Below are 24,176 nucleotides of genomic sequence, written 5' to 3'. Positions count from 1 at the left end.
GCCTCGCGCGCACCCAGCGCGCCGAGCCAGTGTTAGCTGGCTGGAGAGGGCGCGCCTGCTGGCCAGAGGGCCAATCAGAGCAGGGCAGGCCAGCCGGTCCGGCTCCCGGTGGCCACTTAGACGCTGGCTGAAAGCGCTGCCTGCTCTGCGATTGGGCGAGCTTCCTGCCAATCAGGGTAGGAAGCCAGCAGGGGTTCGGCCAATAACGGCAGGCGACCGGGTCAGGCCGGTCGCCCTGCGGTCGTCAGGGTGGTCGGCGAGCCCGTCGGCGCTGAGGGAGCGACGGCCCTCCGGCCCGCGCGCGCTGCGCTCTCCGCCCCTCCGGCCCCGCCCGTCGGCCGCGCCGCGTCATGCCAGGCGCTGCTGGGTGCTAGTACCCGGGCCGCCGCCCTCCCGCCCGCCTGAAGCCGCGCCCACTGCCCAGAGCCAGAGGGATGGTGGTAGTCACGGGGCGGGAGCCAGACAGCCGTCGCCCGGACGGTGCCATGTCCAGCTCCGACGCCGAAGACGACTTTCTGGAGCCGGCCACCCCGACAGCCACGCAGGCGGGGCACGCACTGCCTCTCCTGCCGCAGGAGGTACCTGGACCGAGGGCGTGCGGGGGTGCGGGAAGGGGCGCGGGGGGAGGAGCCGGTGCCAGGCAGAGCTGACCTTGGGATGTGAGCAGCGCTGCCGCGCTGAGGCAGCGGTGGGGGTCGGGCTGAGGGCGGCGCCAGAGGAGCCGTGCTCCCCTGCCCACCCCGCTCCCACCCACCACCCGACCCCACCCCACCCCCGAAATGCACCAGGTGTGTCTTCCCTGCCCCAGGCGGCACCTGGCCCTCCCATCCCCCTCCTTCCAGGATTCACTGCCAGCAGGGTTGGTACTCCCATCCCTATGTCCCACCTTACCTACTGGAGGAGGGAGGGTAGGCCGTGGGAAGGGGCCCTTGGCGCCCCAAGAGATGATAGTGTCTCCTAGAGAATCCAAGAGGAGGCCTCAGTGGTTGCCCAAACCCAGTCTCCAGCTGCCCAGAGAGTGGGGTTACGGGCTGTGTGCAGATAAGAAGCAGGCCAGTTAATAGATGTGGCCTCACTCACCTGACACCTCCATGGCTTTCCCTCCTAGCTGCTGTGCTGTGATGCACAGTGGCTTCCACTGGTCTTACTTAACGCATGTGACACTATCACACGAACACCTGAAATGACCCTCAAGAGAAGGGAAAGGAGGGAAGGTGGGGCTCTGCTGGGCAGTGAAGACAGAGGCTAGGAGGTAGGGGCTAAGGTAGTGGCAGACATGACCTGTGGAGTCCTAGGTGAAGAGACTGAGACCCAGAGGGGCACGATGGGGCTGGGTGAGGCTCTCTGGGAACTGTAGTGTCCTCTTTGGTTACGAACCAGTACTCTAAACATCGTGGGGCAGTTGTGAAAATGGGCAGATCTCCAGAAGGACTCTTTGTAATTGGAAAAAAAGAAGGGAACCGTTGGAGACCCAGGGTGCCATTTTTTGTGCACTGTCACTGGTGAGACGGTGTGGCTTGAGGAAAAAAGCACAGGACCCGGAGACCATAGGCCAGCACTCCAGTGCCAGCTCTTTCACAAATTACATGGCTCCATGTGAGTAATGTGAAGTATTATTATCTCCAAATAATATTGGGGTCCTTGGTATGCACATAAAATAGTTTTAGAGGAGCTAGCTATAGAATAAGCAGAAGGCATTTCCTGTCCTCTGGGTGCAGAAGAGTAACAGTACCTGCATTCACAGAACTGTAAGTGCCCGTCCGTTTCATTCATCCATTCATTCAGTGCATATCTGGGGCTTTACTATGAGCCAGGCACTGCACAAGACACTGGGCAACTTTGATGTAACGTATTAGTATCCTACTTTATTTCACAAAGGATTTGAAAGTTGGGAAAAAGGACTGTCTAGATAAATACACATAGACTTTCACAGAGCCAGAGAGATGTCGTAATATTGAAAAGTATGCACTGGGGTAAAATTTTAGTTAATCTGGAGGAGGTTTGTGGGAAAATTAGGGAGAACTGGCCTCATTTCTTTCAAAACCACAAACAGTGAAAGAGATTTAAAAAAATAAATAAAGGTCCTGAGCATTTTAGGGAGACCCTAGAGCTTCTCAGGGCAAATGTAGGTACCATCATTCCCTGCCCTTGCCTCCAGAACTGTAGCTGGACTGGGCACTAATCTCCCTGCACAGATTAAGGAAAGAAGTGGAGAGGTACAGAGGATGAGGAGTGGATGCCTGGCATTATTCAACAAACATCTGTGGGCCCTGCTCTGGGTGGCCTCAGGATAGGTGAACAAGATGCTGTTCCTGCCCTCGGGAAACTTGGGCAATAATAACGACCGATAGCACAAAGCTCCCGTTGTGCAGAGCTCTGTTATACAGGAGAACGTGGGCTACAGTGAAGGCACAATGGCGGGAGTGTTCAGTGAACCCTGTCTTGGGGCAGGCAAAGGACAACAGAGCAGAAATGCTCACGGAGTAGGGGACCTTGAATAGAAGCTCTCAGAATGAGTGGATGCTGCTAACCGATATGGCGCCTTGGTGTGAATTAGCAAAAGGGTGTACAGCTGGGCTGGCAGACCCCGCTCACGCAGGTGCCCCTGTGCAGTGAACAGCGCACACTGCCAGATGGGGCCATTGCATTTGCTGGATGGACAGAGGGAGGGTGGCAGGAGCGCTGGGGACGGAGAAGACAGCATGAGCAAGGGCACAAAGGTGGGGAGTTCAGGAAGTGGAAGGAGGACAGTAAAGGCTTTGAACTCTAGAGCAGAGATTGTAGGACTGCGGTGCAGAGACCTGATTTAAGAGCTGTGGGAGGATGGGGAGGACTTGGTAATTGATGAATGCAGGGAAAGGGAGGGGAGAGAAGAGGTCAGAAAGATGCCTGGGTTTGGGTCTCGGGTGGCGCTCATCAGACCCAGGAAGGCGGCAGACGGGGCAGCCCCGGCTTGCCTCCCCACCGTGGGACTAAAAGTGCCGGTGATTCCTCCCCAGTTCCCTGAGGTTGTCCCCCTTAACATCGGAGGGGCTCACTTCACCACACGCCTGTCCACCTTGCGGCGCTACGAGGACACCATGCTGGCGGCCATGTTCAGCGGGCGGCACTACATCCCCACGGATGCCGAGGGCCGCTACTTCATTGATCGGGACGGTGCGCACTTCGGGTACGTTCCTCCCTCTGCCATCAACTGCAGGGTCCTAGCAAGTGAGCAGCCCGGGCTTGGGCATGGGACTTTGATGTCTTCCATAACACCTAGAAGAGGAGATAACCTGCTGGTGGAATTTAATAAATGTGCATATTGCATTGGATCAGAATTCTTAGTTTCTTTCCCAGAGGAGGCAAGGACAACCGGAGAAACCCCAGGTGACACACATTGGCTGGATGTGATGAAACTGATTCTCTGCTATGCAAATTAAGACTGGGAAGTTGTCACCCCTGTGGAATAGGTGTGACCGCACCGAGAGGCAGGGGAGTTCCAACACAGCTTCTGGGAGAAGACCCTCAGATCCAGATTCTGGGGCTCGGCATCGCTGTTAGGGAGAAACATGGGATGCGGCAGTGGTTCCCAAACTTCTTTCAATAGTTTGAAACAAATAAATAGGACAAAAAAAGGTGAGGGAAGGGCCAACATAGGGTTGCCATCCTGTAATTTTGCCAAGTCTTTAAAAAACAAAACACCTTCAGGGACTTCCCTGGCGGTTCAGTGGTTGCTTCCACTGCAGAGGGCACAGGTTCAATTCCTGGTGGGGGAGCTAAGATCCTGCGTACCGCACCGTGCAGCCAAAAAAAAAAACCCCCCAAAAACGAAACAACAACAGCAAAAACACACACACAAAAACCCCACTTTCAATTGTTACTGTCATTTTAACAGTAAAACATGGAACAACACAATCTCAAAAAAAGATAGCCCTTCCCAAGAGAGGACTTCTGACAACCTTACAGATAAACAATTTAAAGACTTTATGTTTTGGTTTCCTTGTTTGTGAAATGAGAAGTAATTATAGCTGCCTTGCAGGCCTGTCATGTGGATTAAATAAAGAGGCTTGGTGTGACCCCTGGCCAGGTCCTTTCAGAGTATGTGGCTGAAACTCTTTGCCCCATCCGTCTAACTTTGGAGATGACTGGAGAACTAACATGGTCTTTGACCTTGAACAAAAGGAGACCCTCCAACCACTACGTCTCTGTGCCGGCCTCCAAGTAGGATTGCCCACACTGGGAGAAGGGTCATTTTCATCCTCAGAAAGGAGCCTCGTCAAATAATTTGCTCTGAAGCATCTGGGTTTCCCCATTGGGCGGTCAGCTGCCTCCAGTGCTGAGAAAACAAAGTGTCACATCGCTCTGCAGAGCTATAAAAAGATTTTTGTTTGCAGGCTGTTTGGGAGAGGAAAGTGCTCGGCCCGGCTGGCAGCTCCCACAGCACTCTTCACTGGGCCTTGCCCGCGGTTATGTTTTTCAGGACTCACCAAGATTTGCTTACGATCCTAGAGGACTGATTTTCGAAGGAGTGACGGGGAAGGGGAACCCGGTTTGGCCCTAGGCTGATGCGCCCATACCCAGGTGGCCACAGCTGGAGAGTGGCAGGGCCAGGCAAGGGCATGGCAGCAAGCAGGATATTGTGGTGTTTATCCTCAGGCTACTGGACTCCAGTGGCCTAAGATTCATCAGCAGCCTGTGGAGCTGTTGAAAGATTCAGATAAAATAAAATAGGGATTTAGGGCATTTCTCTGCGGGTGAGCTCACGTAGCCCCAGCAGCCACCATGGAGGCTGCCTGGGCCTCCACCTGGGGCACTTTCCCGTTGTGATCAGTGCACAGCGGCTTGGACTGGAGTCTGGACCACTGTGGGTGTGGATTTGGAGTCCCCCGTGTCTGCATCTGGCTAGCTGTGGCTCCTTTAGCAAGGGTGTTCCTTAAGCTCTCTGAGCCCCACTTTTTCCTCATTTATAAAACGGACGTAAGAAAGCACTTACCCCATGTCGTTGGAAGGATTAAATGGGATAACTCCTGAATAGTGACTGACACAGATTAGTACTTGGTGAGTGTTGGCTGGTGTTGCTTCATGGTCATAGACTCACTACTGAGGTAACAGCTTGGTCTTGGGGTTTACTGATACATCCTCACAGAAAAGCCCTTCCCACACCTACCAGTGATGGGTCTGATTACTTTCAGCCCTAAAGAATCTGAAGAGAGAATTAAAAGAACTGAATTGTTATTTTAAGAAGGTGCAGTATGTGATTTTTTGTTCACTCCTGAAGCCAGTTTATTCAGGTGTCAGGGTTAGGCATTCCTCTTCTCCGTATAGCTACAGAATGATACTGATGGCAAGGATCTGTGGGGAGTGCAGAACTCTTCCACGTGGCTGGTGGGAATAAAATGCTACAACCACTTTGTCAAACAGGCACTTATGACTGAACAGTTCTCCTCCTGATGTTTACCCAAGAGGAATCGGTGCCTGAGTCCACAAGAAGATTACAGGGAATGTTTATCACAGCTTTACTCTTAGGAGACCCCAACTGGAAACAATTCGAATGTCCATCAACGGGAGAATGGGTAAATAGTTTATAGTGTATCCATACAACGGTATGCTACTTAGCGATAAAATGAAGGAAACTTCTGCTACACATGATGACGTAGGGAATCAATCTCAAAGACACTAGGTTGAGGGGAAGAAGCCAGGCACAAAAGAGAACATACTGTGTGATTCCACTTACATGCATTTCAAGAAGAGGCAAAACTAATCTTTGTTGATAGAATTAGAAGTTAGAGTGGTTGTCTCTGTAGTGATTGGCTGGGAAGAGGCACAGGGAAACTTTAATTAGGTGGACATGTTCTATATCTTGATGTATGTGGTGGTTGTGTGGGTATATTCATACGTGAAAAAGTAATTGGCCTGTACAATTAAGATGTGTACCTTTATTGGCTATTATCTGTACCTCAATTCAAAATATAATTAAGGGGCTAGATATCATATCTTCCCATTTTTCCTGTATATACTTAACAATTATAATACAAATGATACAATAACAACTACTAACACTTAGTGAGGGCTTGCTCTGTGCCAGGTATTTTCTAAGCACTTTTTATGTATTAACTTATTTAATCCCCTCATAACATTATGGGGTAGTTTTCTTATTTTCCCCCATTTTACAGAGGAGAAAGGGCACAGAGAGGTTAAGTTCACTTACCCAAGGTTACACAGCTGGCCATCTGGGTCCAGATCCTGTGCTCTAACCACTGGGTGGCACTGTCCGGATCCATTTACTCCTTCTCACCAACCCTCTTTCCTTCCTGCTCAGAGATGTGCTGAATTTCCTGCGCTCGGGGGACCTGCCGCCCCGGGAGCGCGTGCGGGCCGTGTACAAAGAGGCCCAGTACTATGCCATCGGGCCTCTCCTGGAGCAGCTGGAGAACATGCAGCCACTGAAGGGGGAGAAAGTGCGCCAAGCGTTTCTGGGACTCATGCCCTATTACAAAGGTGAGGGGCTCACTGTGCGGGGCAGTCGGGGTGTGAGGAGGGAGGGTAGCGAGGCATCTGTCAGTGCTGAGGTCTCCACCAGAACAAGTGGGTCATGGCTCGCCAAGACACCTGTCCTACTCAAGATGGGAGAGGATCCTGCTTCCCTTCCTGCCGCCCTCCCAGTCCCGCAGGAAGATTCAGATGAAATAGGGACCACCTTGCCTGCAACGTCATCAAACGCATTTCAGAAGGGTGGTACTCATCCCATCCCCTTTGTTTCCTTTTGCCCTGCAGAACCACGATTCCTGTTTAAGTTTGTGCCCTTCATGGGCCCAGAGTCCCTTCCCCAGGGATCTGTCTCTTCCCTCTTGGGTCCACTGTCACTGGGGCTCTCTCTGTGCCCCGCCCCCCTCCCCACCCCCGTCCCACTGATGGGTGACGTGTTCACCCCCGCAGACCATTTGGAGCGGATTGTGGAGATTGCCCGGCTGCGCGCCGTCCAGCGGAAGGCCCGCTTTGCCAAGCTCAAGGTCTGTGTCTTCAAGGAGGAGATGCCCATCACCCCCTACGAGTGTCCGCTTCTCAGCTCCCTGCGCTTTGAACGGAGCGAGAGTGACGGACAGCTCTTCGAGCACCACTGCGAAGTGGATGTGTCTTTCGGGCCCTGGGAGGCCGTGGCTGACGTTTATGACCTGTTGCACTGCCTGGTCACGGACCTCTCGGCCCAGGGCCTCACCGTGGACCACCAGTGCATCGGGGTGTGTGACAAGCACCTCATCAACCACTACTACTGCAAGCGCCCCATCTATGAGTTCAAGATCACATGGTGGTGAGTAGCCCTGGCAGGGAGCAGAGTCCTGTCAGGGAGGGTGTCCGTTCCCCTTGGCAGCTCTGGGAGCAAGGTCCCTGGAAGGGCTGCTGGCTGCCCCAGAACCTGCTGAGGTGAGGACGGATCCTGAGGCACAACTCCAGGCGGACGGAGGTGCAGCCCCAGTCTCCTTGGCTGTACCTTGGGGCCAGGTTCAGGGCTGGTGGCCCACGAGGACTTGGTGCCTGCGCTCACCTGGCCTTTCCTCGAGGCACGGCAGTCTCTGCCTGAGGCTTATGGGGTCCGGCTAGCGAGGGCTTGACCAGGAAGTCCAGAGAGGTTTTGTCACTTTCTTGATCTTGCAAGAGAGTTTCTGCCCTTTTTAGAGTCACGTTACCAAACTCACGTAGGCATAACCACTCCTCCATCCTGTTCAAGAGTCCCTTCCTGTGCTCAGTGTATCAGTATGAATGTGGAACATGATGGGGGATTTACCCAAGGAGCCACCTAGAGCCCCTGGCTGAAGAAGGAACATTTTCTCTCCCTCTTCCCTCAACAGTAGCCCCACGCTTTGTTTTAGGATGTGGACTCTTTTCCTCCCAAAACATATTCTTCACCACCTTTTGGAGATGTAACCATAGTTGCCAAAGCCATGCACCAGGTTGGCCTTAGAAAAGCACAATGTTTACAGCCCTGCCTCAGGGCCTTGGCTTCTCCTACCTTCCACTAACCTTCCTTGCTTGAAGGGTTATCTTCTCATGGGGCTGGAATGCACATTTCAGGGACTCCTTTTGAAGATCCCTAAGTCAAGCAGGCAAGATGCCTAGTTGTTGTGTTATCTTTGAGATGTAACATCCTTTCTAGAGGCTCAGAATACATCCTTGACTGCTATTCCATGTTAGGATCCAATTTGTGGTGAACCTCCTTGGATGGGAACCCCTGTTGCTTTTTCCTGCCAACGTTCTCCTTCTCGGAGATTGTCTATCTTGGGGAAGGAAAGAGAGGGCCGGAGGAGAGGCGCAGCTATCCCAGGAGCTGTGGGAAGAGAGCAGCAGACCTCCGTTATGTTTGCCTCTGCACAATTCAGAGAGAAAAAGATCCACCAGCTTCTGTTCCACTGCGTTTCCTTCTCGCGCTGTCTGCAGCCTGGGGCAGCCAGTCGGGGTGTGGGCCTGCACCCCCTAGAGGAAATGCTCTGCAGCACCAGTCACTGGAACGGGGACGTTCCCTTGCTGCGTGCAGGGCTTCTCCCTGTAATCGTGATTGAACTTGACTGCTCCTGGGTGTTGTTGTAGGGAGATTTTTTTTCTGTCAGCCTCATCGGTCTCAGTCTTACAAGACCAGATTGGCGAGGAGGGTAGTGGGGGAGCTGAGGAAGAGAAGGCCAAGCCCTGGGGCCTTGGCTGAGCTCCTTCACGGGGCAGGGACCCCTTGGCCCCTGTATGGGAGGATTCCAGGGCATGGTCCCCCGCTCTTACACTGTATTCTTATGTGCGTGGAGCAGGTGTCCAGGCTGACATCTAAGGGGACGGTCCAGTCAGTGGTTCAGGTTCTGAGATAACATGTTCTCTCCTTGTTCTCATCCGCAAACGGCTTGTCGCTTTTCCGGAGCTGATGTCCCTGCTTGGATCTTACCCCGACAGCACAGCTCTTGCCTTGTCCTCAGAGAAGGGTCTTTCATTTAAGTTGCCCAGATCGGCAAATAGATTGAACGCTAATACAGGTTCGTTTTTTGACAGACACTGAGGCAGGCTCTTCAGGAGGGAGCCAGTGTGAGGAGAGAGCAGATAGGTAAGCCCAGTGCCTGCAGTGATCCGACCTCGGCCCCTTCTCTTGCCTTCCCTGGCCCAGAGCATCGCAGCACTCGGTTATTGAGAGTCCATACACATAAGACAGGGAGGGACTGGTTCACGTAAGCTCAAGTCAGCTCAGAATCAGGCCCTGAAGACCTGCTTGGGGCTTCAGGGACGCTGGATAGGAACGCTGTCCCTGCGCCTCTTGCTGGAGCCCCTCCATTCCTCTGCCCCTGTGTTGTCCTCGCGGAGGTGCTCTGTGCCGTCGTGGGGGGACAGGGCTGTGGCCAGTAGCCCAGGCAGAGCAGGGACACTGGCGGCCAGCTTAGAGCTCCTTCTACATGGAGTAAAAGAATTCGGTGGCCCTGTTTGGCCATCGCCTGTTGAGAAGCCAAGGCCAGGCTGCGAAGCGCTCTTGGATGTGGAGGGTTTGTGGTGATCGCCTCCAAATAAAGGTCATCTCTGAGGAAGTGACTTCTCCTAGTTGGGTCCCTTTTCAGCTGTCAGCGGCCAAGCCCAGAACATAAGAAGCGTTGGGTAAGGAAGGAGGGCTCCAAAGGACGGCTGCTTCTCCCAGATTGAAAGGAAGTCTGTCTTCATGGAATTCTTGTGTGTAACGTCCTTGGGTCAAACCAAGGGGCCTGCCTTTGGAGCTTCCCTTATGTTTGACTTCGGGTACCTTTTCTCCCAGGTGCTCCATTCACTGGTTGGGAAGGTGATAGTTATAGGAAATAGGACCACATGGTGCAATGCTAGCTGCAATTCAGTAAGAATGAAAAACTTAACTGCAGCTAAGTTTGAAAAGATTGAAACAAAACCACAGTGAAACCCAGCACACCATCCCAGGTGGGGGAATTCTTTGGGTAACGCTCTAAATAGAAGACATAGAGGAATCGTCACCATCCTTATTCTACCTCTGGTGAATTCAGCAGGCTGTCCAGCGCTTATCACGTGGAAAGCAGTCGACTGTGCTCTGAAAATTTCTGTTCTTTCTCTCTGGGGCTTGGGATGTTCTGGGAGCTGTCTGAGCCTTGTGCCTCAGGCTGCTCAGGTGATGTAATCTTCCTGTTCTGGGTTGCTCCTTGGAGGACTAGGAAATTGACATCTGCAAGCCACAGAGTGGGGTGAGCCTCACTGTGTGCTCTTGGTCTAAGTTGGATCCTGAAATGGTTAAGACATATAACAACAACAAAACAAAAACCACTCACACTAATCATTTTGATCCCAGTTAGAATTTCAGATATCATCCTTCTGCATACCTTCTGTCTGTATTTGATTGTGCTACAAGTGAGTAAGCTTTCTCGGGTACCATTTTGCTGGGGCTCTTTCATGAAGGTGGCGCGCCTGCCTCGTGATCCTTAAAAGAGGGAGGCTTTATTCATCAGAAGCCAGAGTGTTGGGAACTGGGGTGGGAGAGGCACTTTTTGGAATTCTGGAAGAAACATACATGTATACATATGTTAATTGGAGGAAGGGCGGGCTGGCAGAGGGTCAGAGGAGGTGGGAACAGAGACGGGGAGGAGGGATAGGCAGTTGCCTCTGGGAGTGGGAGGTCGCGGGGTGGTCGGTCGTCTTCCTTCTGTACAGTGTGGGCTTTGTGTTCACAAGATAACGCTGCCTGTGTTTGTTCATTTCCTGTCTGTGAGCGCTTTGGTGCATGGAGCCTCAGTACCCTCACCTGGCATTAAAGTCAAGAATTAGAACCTGGGTGCCGTGCCTTTCTTGTTTAGAGACTTAACTCCTCCCTCCTCCGCCCTCCACGCTGCCAGCAAATATGTGTTGATTTCTGCTTAAAACGTGGTATGTTTTGGGATGCCATACTAAATCAAACAGGCTCTTCCCTGAGACATGCGGCTGAGCTTCCGCCCTGACCTGAAGTTAAAGGGAGACGGGCCCCTGGAGGTTCCTCTGCAGGGAACCTCCTGCAGAGGAGGTTCCTCACCTGCTCTCCGTCCCGGCAGGCGTACTCACCCGTGCCCCCAGATTTCTGGGGTTTATAGGCAGTGCTGGCCATTCGTTCATGACCCTCAGCTTCCTCACTTGACCATTCTGTCTTTTAGGAAGTGGGTTCACCTGATCCCTTACTGAAGACCCAGTGTTCCAGTAGCTGAAAGCCCTGTACATCTTTTCTCCTCTCCTGGCCCTATACATCCAAGGCACACTCCAGTACCGCAGTAGGGGTCCCAGGGAGGCACCAGCATGGGCAGCCTCTGCTCCGTGTTCCAACATCTCCATGATGCTGGGATTGGCTGAGCCCAGCAATCCTTATAGGTATGAGAGTTGGAATACATTGGGTTGGCCTAAAAATTCGTTCGGGATTTTCCATAAGATGATACACAAACCCGAACGAGCTTTTTGGCCAACCCAGTAATAAGCAGATTCAAGGTCCAGAGGCACCATGTGAGTATCTGTCCGTGCAGCCGCCTGGAGCGGTCAAGGTGAAACTGGCAACTTGGTCCACACAATGAGGGCAGGGCAGGTTTTTCAAACACTTTGGCTTCAGAAGATGCTGCATTACATGTGCAAGATCCCAAGAGGCCAGCAGAGGAACGGCAGCTCTGGTCGTAGTGGACAGAGAAGCCGCTTCAAGCTGCAGGTAGGTGCCCATGTGCAGCAGAGGCCAGCCAAAACCCAGAGCTTCCCAGAGCAGACACAGAAAGGGACAGTCTTCTCTTACAGCGGCTGACTGGCGTGCCAGAAGAGGAAACTGAACTCCCGCGCACCCTTTTGCCAACCATGTGCCTTTACATCCCACCCGTTCAAAGTGGAAAGTAACACAGAGACTCCTTGGGACCTTACGTCTGTCTCCGTGCCTGACTTGCACTTGGAGTCATTTGTATTAGTCAGGAGGGAAAAAACCACACGGTAATTTGAATAATATATATCTTTAATATAAATAGCTATTAATTATAGGAAGATTGGAGTAATGAGGGATTGGCTAATAAAGAGTAGAGATAACTATAAAGAATATAGGAATAGCAGATGTAAGAAGCAGCCACTAGGGCAGAGAGAGAGAGCGTCCAAGGACGAGTACCCCGTCCCCCCAGAGCTGATACCCAGACCTTTTTTGGAGAAGGCGTGACCATGGCTCACCGAACAGTAGAGGGAAGCCTACTTGGGGGAACTTGCTGGAAACCCACCCTCTGGGATGCTGGAAAAATCCGTTCCTTGGGAGGTGTCTTGCCAGAGGCCCTCCATGGCAAAACCACCCCAGGGGAGTGCCAGGGAAAGCTGTGGGCCTCTTTGTGCTGCTGACTACCCTGCATGGCAGGAGCTGGGTGCTGGAGAAGCTGTGTGAGCTGTGAGCAAGCACACCTGAGCCAGAAAGGAAACATCTCCCTCCTTGCAGTGTCTCACCAATGCCCTCTACTAACAAAGAATCATATCATGTTAGTCGGCAAAGGCAAAAACTACTCCTGAGTCCCAACCCAATTTTTGCGGAGGCAACGAAGGATGAATATGGGACTAAAAGGCAGTCAGTACCTGGCACATCATCTACATGTGCTGATGACTCCGCAGATGTATACTCCTGTCCAGGCTTCCTGCCTCAGCCTCGAATTATACACCCAATAACCTGCCAAATATTGCCACTTCAATATCTGTTAGCCATCTCAAACTTAATACATCCAGATGGAATTCCTGATCTCCCCTCCCACCCCAAACATCCTCATTCCACCTCCTCCCTCTCAGGAAGTGGCACCACCGTGCACCCAGTCAACAAAAACCTGCATCACCTTTCACTCCCCTCCTTCACCTTCCCCTTCTCCTTGCGATCCATCACCAAGTACTTGAATACATCTTCAAGCTGTATCGAGTTTTCACAGATTCGCTTGTTTGACTCACCATCATCTTTCATCCTGAGTTACTACAAAGGCCTCCTGGCTTAATTTGGCTCTCAATTACCCCGACTAACCTATTCTCCAGAATAGTCTTTTGAAACGGTTGATTAGATCCTTCACTATGCTGACTTAAAACCCTTTGCTTTTTTCTTTTTTTAATTAATTTTTATTGGAGTAGAGTTGATTTACAATGTTGTGTTAGTTTCGGGTGTACAGCAAAGTGAATCAGTCATACATATACATATATCCACTCTTTTAAAAATTCTTCTCCCATATAGGCCATTACAGAGTATTGAGTAGAGTTCCCTGTGCTATACATTAGGTCCTTATTATCTATTTTATATATAGTAGTGTGTATATGTCAGTCCCAATCTCCCAATTTATCCCTTCCCCCATGGTAACCATAAGTTTGTTTTCTACATCTGTGACTCTGTTTCTGTTTTGTAAATAAGTTCAAACCCTTGGCTTTTAAAATGAAATTGGAAAGGCTAACCATGTTTGATCTGGTTCCTGCCAACCCTTCCAGCCCCAACACACCACCCTGCTCCTTGTTTCCCATCCTCCACCCTGGCCTTCTTTCAGTTCCTGCCTCAGCTTTTTGTGATTGACATTTCCTCTGCCTGGGATGCCCTTCCCCCCACCCTTCTCATTTATGGCTGGCTCCTTTTCATATTTTATGTTCCAGCTCAAATGTTACATACTCAGTGAGACCTTCTCTGACCATGCCATCTCAAGCATACTCCCTCCCATTACCATCTATCACGTCACCCTATTTCTTTATAGCCTTTTTTACCAATAGTAGTTGTTTGTTATGTCTCTATTTTCTTTCAAATAAGCCCCTCGAGGGCATAGATTTTGCCTCTGTTGTTCACACCTATATCCCAATGCTTGGAACAGTCAGTGCCTGGAAAAGAGGTGCTCATAGTCAAGATCTGTTAAACAATCTGTCCAGTATATGGACAGGAGACCACTTGGAGCATCTTAGTATTACCATGGCCTGTGATTAAAGTCAGTGGGAAACTGCAAAAGGCCAATCCAGGCAGGATTACTAATGGGCCAGACCTTTCGTGAGTGAAAGTTTGGGTCACCCCACCAGGTAAAGAGATTGAGTATGGAGATTAAGTTTGATATAAGGAGATGCATATGGGTGCCAAGTTGACAGGGGGTGGAGTTATGAGAGCTAATTGTATGTGTCATCTTGATTGGGCCACAGTGCCCAAATATTTGGTCAAACATTATTCTGGATGTTTCTGTAAGGGTGTTTTTGGATGAGATTTACATTCAAATCAGTGGACTTGGAGTAAAGCAGATTACCCTCCATAATGTGGGTGGACCTCATCCAATCAGTTGAAGGCTTGAATAGAACAAAAGGCTCCCTCAGGCAGAGGGAATTCTGACAGCTGTCTGTCTTCAGACTTCACTGAAACACCAGCTCTTCCTGGTTCATCAGCAGACTGCCTTTGAACTTGAACTGTAATTCTTTCCTGAGCCTCCAGCCTGCCAGCCTCTCCCATCAGATTTTGGACCCACCAAGCCTCCACAGTCACATGGCCCAATCCCTTAAAATAATTATCTTCCTATATATACTGTATCTATCTATCTGTCTATCTATCCCAGGATATGTTATCTCTATATATATATCGTTATTCTAGAAAGAGATTTAGATACATCCTAGGAGAATATATATAATGAAATGCAAAGGTAGCATACCACATGTTTTGCCACCTTACTATTTTCATTTAACGTTATCTTTTGGAGATCTGTTCCTTTCAGTTCATGTAGAGCTGCCCCTCCCCCCCTTTAAAAATTTGATAGTATTCCATTAAAAATATGTTCCACAAAACTATTTAAAAATAGTTTCTGCTGCCTTTTGAGATACACATGCCTCTAACTATTTATCAACAGATTAATAAGCCTTTCCCACATTTAAGCAAATACAGCCCTCAGCTCTCTTGTTCTTGATATGATAAAGACTACTTAGAAATGTTAAAAAAAAAAAAGGAAAAGTAAGATGGAGGTCTTGGGTTTTTTAGCTGATTGATTCTATAATGCTTATAGATTTGAGTCATGGTTGACCACAATATGGTTCAGCAAGAGAGAATGTACTCCTTTGCTTATGTGAATGATCTGTTTTCCTTGATTTTGGGTCCTATGGAAAATGGCTTAAGTTACGTGGTTCCTGGATTGCTTCTCACTTGGGAACTTGGCAATTTGATGAGCCCTTCTGCTGTCACTAATCTGATTTTCTCCCAGAGTCTATCCCTGCGGCTTTCCCCTGGGTTGCTTCATTCTTAGGCAGCCTTTATCTACTACTGCAGAGATCGCCTTTGCCAGAAAACCAGAGAAGAGAGAGCGTCACTTTCCTGAAAGCTAGAGAAGTCCTAGAAAGGAATTATGGGCAATCCTCACGCATTTGTTGAGGCCAGGGGAATGGCAGAGCTCACATGCCTATTCTTGGAGCCAAGGGATAGGGTCATCAATGGCTGAACTCTGTGGGCTAATAATGTAGGGAGGTGCGGTTCCCCCAAAAGAAGCTAGGTAGACAAAAACCACACATCCTCTACTAGTTCTACAAAAGTGTATACTCTTTCTCTCTTCTGATAGGGACCTCTGTTTTCACTGGCAGACATTAGTCATAGCCACGTCTATGAGTTTAGCACAGATCTCTAGCTGTTAATGGTTTCTTAAAGTCTTGCATTCTGCAAAAACCAACAAAAAAAATAATTTCCTCTGTGGGGTGAAGTAGGAGAAAAGGGGGAGAGGGTCAAGTTTTAACTCCTTTTCTCTTTAATGTATATATTAAATGGTTTGATATTAGTTTTTGATGAACTGATATGTGTCCTATCATATAGCAAGTAGAAAATTTAATTCTCCTTCTCTATGATAGTGATGTGATTTTACTATTACAAACCAGGCAAGTCTCATTAAGAAAGATTTGTTTCTTTTATATAACTGCTGCAAGAAAATGTTGCAACTGACAAGGGCTTATCTCCAAAATATACAAACAGCTCATACAACTCAACAACAAAAAATCAAACAACCCAATCAAAAATGGGCAGAAGACTTTAATAGACATTTCTCCAAAGAAGACATACAGGTGGCCAGTAGGTACATGAAAAGATGCTCAACATCACTAATTATTAGAGAAATGCAAATCAAAACTACAATGAGATACCACCTCACACCGGTCAGAGTGGCCATCATTAAAAAGTCTACAAATAACAAATGCTGGAGAGGGTGTGAAGAAAAGGGAACTCTCCTACACTGTTGGTGGGAATGTAACTTGGTGTGGCCACTATGGAGAATAGTATGTAGGTTCCTCAGAAAACTAAAAATAGAATTACCATATGTTCCAGCAGTTCCACTCTTGGGCATATACCTGGACAAAACTATAATTCAGAAAGAAACATGCACCCCTATGTTCAAGCAGCACTATTCACAATAGGCAAAACATGGAAACAACCTAAATGTCCATTGACAGATGAATGGATAAAGAAGATGTGGTACATATATACAATGGAATACTACTCAGCCATAAAAAAGAACAAAAAATGCCATTTACAGCAATATGGATGCAACTAGAGAGTATCATACTAAGTGAAGTAAGTAAGATAGAGAAAGACAAATACTATATGATATCACTTATATGTGGAATCTAAAATATGGTACAAATGAACTTACCTACAAAACAGAAACAGAGTCACAGACATAAAGATCAGACTTGTGGTTGCCAAGGGGCAGGGGGAGGGAAAGGGAAGGGAAGGACTGAGAATTTGGGGTTTGTAGATGCAAATATTTAGAATGGATAAATAGTCCTACTGTATAGCACAGGGAACTATATAATTGCTGCAAGAAATAATGGCTCAATGTTATATAAAGTCAAAATTCCTGTCTTAGTCACACATTATTAAAATTTGAAATGATAGGACAATTTGAACATGAAAATAAATAATTATAGCAATGGGTTATAACCCATTGAATAAATAAGAATCCATGAATTCATGTTGACACAAATGAATAAATAATTACATAAAAGAGGTAGAAAGGAAAGTTCTTAGAGTAAAATGTCAGCTAATAAATATAGAGAAAGAATGATGGGGTTAGAAAACCTCCATTTAGCAACCATCGTAATTATAACTGAATCATCATTAATCATCAAAGTATTTTCCTATAAATTACTAATTAATTATAAAGGTAAAAATAGTAACTTCACAGTGGAGACACCTGAAAGACTCCACCTTAATCATTAACCAAAGTTGTTAGCCAAAATGGGACAAACAGACATCATGCACATCACCTATCAATGCCTTGCGGAGAATACAACATTATGCCAGTGATTTTTCTGCCAAAAAATGAATAACCTGAATCTAATCATGAGAAAAAGTCGGAGAAACCCAAAGTGAAGAACATCTTTTAGAATGACCATCTTATACTTTACAAAAATGTCAAGATTATGAAAGACAAATTGAAATGGAAGAACTATTCCAGATTAAAGAAGGCTAAAGAGACATGGCAATTAAGTGATCCTGGGTTAGATTTGGGATCAGGAAAAACAATAGCTATAAGGGGCATTTTGGGGACAATTGAGAATTGAATAAAGGCTGTAGATTAAATAATGGAATTTTATCAATGTTAATTTTCCTGATTTTGATAATTTTGCTTTGGTTTTTCTCAGAGAATATCTTTATTCTTAGGAAATACACACTGAAATATGTCAGCATCAAGAACCATGATATTTGCAAGTTAAATTCTTTAGGAAGAAAGTGAGATAGAGAGGGTGCAAATGATAAAGAAAATGGGACAAATCTACAAGTTCAAGAAGCTCAAAAAACTCCACGTAAGATAAAGTCATAGGGCTTCCCTGGTGGCGCAGCGGTTGAGAGTCCGCCTGCCGATGCAGGGGACACGGGTTCGTGCCCCGGTCTGGGAAGATCCCACATGCCGCAGAGCGGCTGGGCCCGTGAGCCATGGCCGCTGAGCCTGCGCGTCTGTGCTCCGCAACGGGAGAGCCCACAACAGTGAGAGGCCCGTGTACCGAAAAAAAAAAAAAAAAAGTCATAGAGACCCACAGCAAAACACACTGTAATCAAACTGTAGAAAGCCAAAGGAAAATACTATGGAAGCCAGAAGGGAGTCAGATGTCATATTTAAAGTGTTGAAATAAAAACCTGTCAACCAAGAATTCTGTATCTGGCAAAACTATTCAAGAATGAAGGAGAAATTAAGACATCGTTACTAGTAGACCTGCTCTGTGAGAAATGCTAAAAGGACTTCTTTGGGCTGAAGAAAAAAGGACACCAGAAGAAGCCACATGGAGAAATAAGAACACCAGTAAAGATAAATACCTAGGTAAACGTAAAAGCATTATTGTACTAAAGGTTTATAACTCCTCTCTTTTCCCCTATGTGATTTAAAAGACATATATGCATAAAACATTAATTATAAACCTGTGCTGATAGGCACACAATTTATAGAGATGAAATCTGTGACAATAACAGGATAAAATGAGAGGGACATAGTTGTATTGGAAGCAGAGTATATACTATTTTAAATAAGTTGGTATTATTCAAACTAAGTTGTTATGAGTTCAAAATGTCAATTGTAATCCCAAAGGTAACCACTAAGAAAATAACGAAAAAAATGTACAGAAAATGAAAATGGTAGGCTACAGAAAAACAATTAAATACCAAAATATGAGGTAATGGAAGAATTGAGGAAAAAAATATAAGCTATATAGAAAACAAGAAGCAAAATGGCAGAAGTAAGTCATTATTTAGCAGCAATTACTTTATTTGGTTTGTTTGTTTGCTTTTTAATATAGTCAATCGTAGCAATTACTTTAAATGTAAATAGATTACACTCTCCAATTTAAAGTCAAAGATTGGCAGAACGTATTTCCCAAAAAGTTCCATCTATCTGCTCTCTATAAGAAATTCACCTTAGATACAAAAACACAAAGAGGCTGGAAGTAAAAGGATGGAAAAATATATTCCATGAAAACAGTAACCAAAGGAGAGTTGGGGAATGTAAAAAAAAAGTTGGACTTCCCAGGTGGCTTAGTGGTTAAGAATCCGCCTGCCAATGCAGGGGACATGGGTTCGAGCCCTGGTCCGGGAAGATCCCCCATGCCACGGAGCAACTAAGCCCGCGCGCCTACAGCCCGTGCTCCGCAACAAGAGAAGCCACCGCAGTGAGAAGCCTGCACACCGCAACGAAGAGTAGCCCCCGCTCACCGCAAGTAGAGAAAGCCCATGAGCAGCAATGAAGACCCAGTGCAGCCAAAAATTTAAAAATTAATAAGTAAATAATTTTAAAAAAAAAGGTTATAAGAGACAAGAAAGACATTATAGACTGAAAAAGATTTAATCCAACAAGATGATGTAACAATTATATGCATATATACACCTAATAACCAAGCACCAAATATATATGAAACAAACAAAAAAGGCAGATTTAAAGGAGACATCAACAGTTTTACAATCAGAGTTGGAGACTTCACTATCCCGCTTTCAATAACGGATAGAAAAACCAGAGACGAGATCAGTAAGGAAAGAGAGTACTTGAATGACACTATAATCCAATGAGACCTAACAGACATATATAGAATACTTCACCCAACAATAGTGGATACACACAGAACATTGTCCAGAATAGAACATATGTTGGGCCACAAAGAAAAGCCTTAGTAAATTTTGAAAGGTTGAAATCATACAAAGTATCTTTTCTAATCACAATGGAATGAAACTAGAATCAGTAACAGAGGGAAACTCACAAAAATGTAGAAATTAAAAAACATGCTTTTAACCAACAGTCAAAGAAGAAATCACAAGGGAAATTAAAAAATACTTTGAGACAAATGAAAATGAAAACACAACGTACAAAACCTTTGGAACGACGTGAAAGCAGTGCTCATTAGGAAATTTGTAGCCATAAACATCTACATTAAAAAAGAAGGATCTCAAATCAATAACGTAACTGTACACCTTAAAGTAACTAGAAAAATGAAGAGCAAATTGAACCAAAGCTAGCAGAAGGCGGAAAGTAAAGATTAGAGTAGAGATAAATGGAATAGAGAATAGGAAAACAAGAGAATATAGAAAATCAATAAAACCAAAACTTGTTTTTTTTTAAAGATCATCAAAATTGACAAGTCTTTAGCTAGATTGACTAAGAAAAAGAGAAAACAAATTGCTAAAATCAGAAATAAAAGAGGGGACATTACTACTGACTTTACATAAGTGAAAAGGATTATGAGAATTCTATGAAAATATGTGCACCAACAAATTGAATAACTAAATGTAATGAACTAATTCCTAGACACATAAATCCTACCAAGTCTGAATCACAAAGAAATAGAAAATCTGAATATACTTATAACTAGTAAGGAGACTGAATCAGTAGTCAGAAGTTTCCCAACAAGTAAAAGCCCTGGACTTTATGGCTTTGCTGGTGAATTCTACCAAATGCTTAAACAACTAATATCAATCCTTCTCAAATTCTTCAGAAAGAAATTGAAAGTGGAGAGAATGCTTTCTAACTTATTCAGTGAGGCCAGCATTGCCCTAATACTGAGCCAGATAAAGACACTACAAGGAAACTACAGACCAATACTCCTTAAGAACATTAATATAAAAATCCTCCCTTTCCAACCCGGGACGGGCAGGATGGCTCCGGCAAAGAAGGGCGGTGAGAAGAAGAAGGGCCGGTCCGCCGTCAACAAGGTGGTGACCAGAGAATACACCAACAACATTCACAAGCGCATCCATGGAGTGGGTTTCAAGAAGCGTGCCCCTCAGGCACTCAAAGAAATCCGGAAGTCTGCCATGAAGAAGATGGGAACTCCATATGTATGCATTGACACCAGGATCAACAAAGCTGTCTGGGCCAAAGGAATAAGGAATGTCCTATACCATATCCGTGTGCGGTTGTCTAGAAAACGTAATGAAGATGAAGATTCACCAAACAAGCTCTATACGTTTGCTACCTATGTATCTGTCACCACTTTCAAAAATCTACAGACAGTTAATGTGGATGAGAACTAACTGTGCTTGTTCAATAAAGTTACAGAACCACCAAAAAAAAAAAATTCCTCAACAAAATACTAACAAAGAATCCAGCAGCATATTAAAAAGGTTACATGCTGTGACCAAGTGGGATATATTCCCGGAATATACAATGATGGTTCAACATATGAAAATTGATCAAATGTTATTCACTATATTGAAAAAACTACCCAATCTTCTCAATTGATACAGAAAAAGCTTGTGACACAATTTAATACCCTTTCATGATAAAAACACTACAAAAAACTAGGAATATAGATATAAGAAAGCTACATATAAAAAACCCATAGCTAACATTGTACTCAGCAGTGAAAGATTAAAAGCTTATCTGCTAAAATAAGAAAGAAGACAAGGATGACTGTTTTTGCCAATTCTATTCAATGTAGTATTGGAAGTTCTAGTTAGAGCAACTAGGCGAGAAAAGGAAAAGCCATCCAAACTGAAAAGGAAGGAGTAAAATTATCTGTTTGAAGCTGATATGATCTTATATGTAGAAAACCCTAAGGATTCCCCCCACCACACACACACACACAACCTGTTAGAAGCAATAGACGAATTGAGCAATGTAGTAGTACGGAATCAACACAGAAATCAGTTGCATTTCTAATAATGAACAATCCAAAGAGGAAATTAGGAAAAGAGTTCCACCTACAATATCATCAAAAAGAATAAAATACTTAGGAATTAATTAAGGAGGTGAAAGACTTGTACACTGAAAACAGCAAAACCATTGCTGAAAGAAATGAAAGACGATGTAAATAAATGGAAAGACATCTCATGTAAATTGGTTTGTTGTTGAATTTTAGGAGTTCTCTATATATTCTGGATAACAGTCCCTTATCACAGATAGGTGATCTGCAAATATTTTTTTCCTATTCTGTGAGTTGCCTTTATACTCTGTTGATTGTTGCCTTGGATGCACGAAAGTTTTTAATTTTGGTAAGTCCAATATGTCTATTTTTTTCTTTTATTACCTGTGCCTTTGGTGTCATATCTAAGAAATTATTGCCAAATCCAATGTTTTGAAGCTTTTCTCCCCCGTGCTTCCTTCTAAATTTTATCTTTTACATTTAGGTCTTTCATCCATTTTCAGTTAATTTTTTTACATGGTGTTGGGTAAGGGTCCAACTTCACTCCTTTGCATGTAAATTTTATATTATGTATATTTTACAATTAAAAATAAAGTTAAAAAATTAATACCCTTTGATTAGAAAAACACCCAGTAAACCAGGAATAGCAGGGAACTTCCTCAACATGATAAAGACCATGTATGAAAAACCCACTGGTAACATCATATCATGGTGAAAGACTGAAAGTTTTTTTCGCTAAGATTGGGAACAAGACAAGGATGTGTAGTTTAAGCACTTCTATTAGTATGTTTTCATTTCTCTCTGGTAGATTCATCTTACCTAACTTTTCTGCAGAATTTGACTCATCTGATCAATCCCTTGGCTTTCTCTCTCTCCTTAGCCTCCACATTACTCCTCTTTTATAGTTTTCCTCTTTTTTTTTCCTCTTTGATGGCTCTTTTTCTTTTGACACACTCCAGGATTTACTCTTAGCCCTCTTTTATCTTCACTTTTTCCAATGGGACTGATTTTTATAAGTTAATATGCAAAACAACACATAAATTGAAATAAAGAATAATACAGTGAGTAGCCATATACCTATCACCCAGCTCAAGAACTAAAACATTGCCTGTTCAGTTGACTGTAACTTTGGTGCCCCTTTCCAATAGCCTTTACTGCCACCCCTTCTCCCAGAGGGAAGTGTGGTAGTTTGTTGCATTAATGGCCCCAATGAGTCAGACTTTGTCCTCACTTTTGCTAGTCCCCTCCCACTTTGACTTTGGAGTTTGCCCCTTACCTTTTGATCTCTTCTCCTTTCTCTCCTCAGTTCACTGCTACAGCTACACAAGTTGGCATCAGGAGGGCCTTTGCGCTTGCTGTTCCCTGTGCCTAGAACACTCTTGCCCAAATACTTGCATAGTACTGTAGTATAGCTAGCTCCCTAACCCTTTGCTCTGGTCATCTTCTCAGCCAAGGCTTTCCTGTCCACCCTAAAACATCAAACTTCCTGGTTGCACTGGCTATCCCTCTCCCTTGCATTATTCTTTTCCATAGCAATGGTCACTATGCTATGTACTTTTGTAAATAATTTATTGTTTGGTGGCTCCTCCACCTCTTCCCTAGAATGTAAGCTTCTCAGCTTAGGTACTTTTTTTTTTTTTTTTTAATAGTCTGGTATCCTCAGCCTAGCATACATTAGGTACTGTAGGGGAGGGAAAATAATTTTCCCTCTGAGTTCTCTTCTGAGTTCTTGGCTGAAACCCTTATAATAAAAGAGTAACAAAGAGGAAAACAAATAGAGATTTGTTAACATGTATACCTCACATATACATAGGAGATACCCAGGGAAAAGGCTTAGAATGCCAACTTAAATACCATTTTCCGGTGAAGACAAACAAGGAAAGGTGTCTGTTGGGGGGGTGGGGTGGGGGGAGGGTGGAGACCAGTTATGGAGGTGACCAGGGAAAGAAAACTAAACAAGCTAAGAAGTTTGTTATACAGGTTTAAGTCAGTGTCTTCTCCACTGATGAGTCTCTAGTGATTTATTAGAGTTGTCCTTTTCTTCCAGGTACAGAGGGGGAGACACTTTTACAAATAGCGATTTCCTTCCTAAATGTACGTTTCCCTTACAAAAGGTTAACTTCTAGTTTATTTTCAGGGCTTCTCTGTGTTTACTTTCTCAGAATAAGCCCTATGTCAAAGAGGCATATTTTGGGGTGGCATATTCTGCTACCTTCCAGCGTTTAGGAATAATTTGAGGAACAAATCAATCTCCATTTTGCAAATAACGAGCAAAGACTGAGGTATTAGGCAAACTGTCCAAAATCGCAGAGGCAGCATTTAGCAAACCTGGGATTCCAACCCAGGGCTCCCTCCCAGACACTGTACTATAGTATTTTCTTTTCTGTCTCTTATTTATTTATTTATTTTCCAGTCGTGGCTGCGCTTTGTGCCATAGATGGCATCCAGAATACAGAGGCAGCTGCTGTCTCCTACATTCCTGAGATGGGAATCACGGAGAACTGGATTCCATTTATAACTCGACCATTAATACTGTGTGACACTGGCTAACGTATTTAACTTCTGGAACTCAGTTATGCTCGGCTGTAAAACCGGCTAATAGATCAGCCAATCTCTTTAAG

The 24,176-nt window shown here is 45.5% G+C and overlaps 2 protein-coding genes across 9 annotated transcripts in view; both read left to right on the top strand.

Moving 5' to 3' along the window:
• The first annotated feature begins 186 nt into the window (after window positions 1-186).
• Window positions 187-24,176, top strand: part of RABGEF1 (RAB guanine nucleotide exchange factor 1) — an 88,203-nt gene continuing 64,213 nt past the window's right edge. The window contains exons 1-4 of one of the 8 annotated variants that reach the window (XR_012326041.1): window positions 187-578; window positions 3,000-3,169; window positions 6,302-6,480; window positions 6,919-7,291. Coding sequence is in view for 7 of the 8 variants with exons in the window: in XM_033841107.2 (XP_033696998.1) it covers window positions 435-578; window positions 3,000-3,169; window positions 6,302-6,480; window positions 6,919-7,291 (866 nt within the window). In the remaining variant the exon portion in view is untranslated. Of the gene's footprint in view, window positions 579-2,999; window positions 3,170-5,403; window positions 5,556-6,301; window positions 6,481-6,918; window positions 7,292-24,176 lie in introns of those variants that run through there. The other 7 variants (XM_033841107.2, XM_033841106.2, XM_033841104.2 and 4 more) reach the window with 7 other exon arrangements.
• LOC109547721 (large ribosomal subunit protein eL31-like) lies at window positions 7,298-23,442 on the top strand. Its single transcript, XM_073792044.1, has one exon. The coding sequence runs from the start codon at window positions 20,366-20,368 to the stop codon at window positions 20,942-20,944; it is 579 nt and encodes a 192-aa protein (XP_073648145.1). The 5' UTR covers window positions 7,298-20,365; the 3' UTR covers window positions 20,945-23,442.

Source organism: Tursiops truncatus, chromosome 15 (assembly GCF_011762595.2).
Source record: "Tursiops truncatus isolate mTurTru1 chromosome 15, mTurTru1.mat.Y, whole genome shotgun sequence".
Classification (NCBI taxonomy): domain Eukaryota; kingdom Metazoa; phylum Chordata; class Mammalia; order Artiodactyla; family Delphinidae; genus Tursiops; species Tursiops truncatus.
Note: the sequence above shows the minus strand (reverse complement) of the source record. Positions and strands in the feature narration are given on the sequence as shown.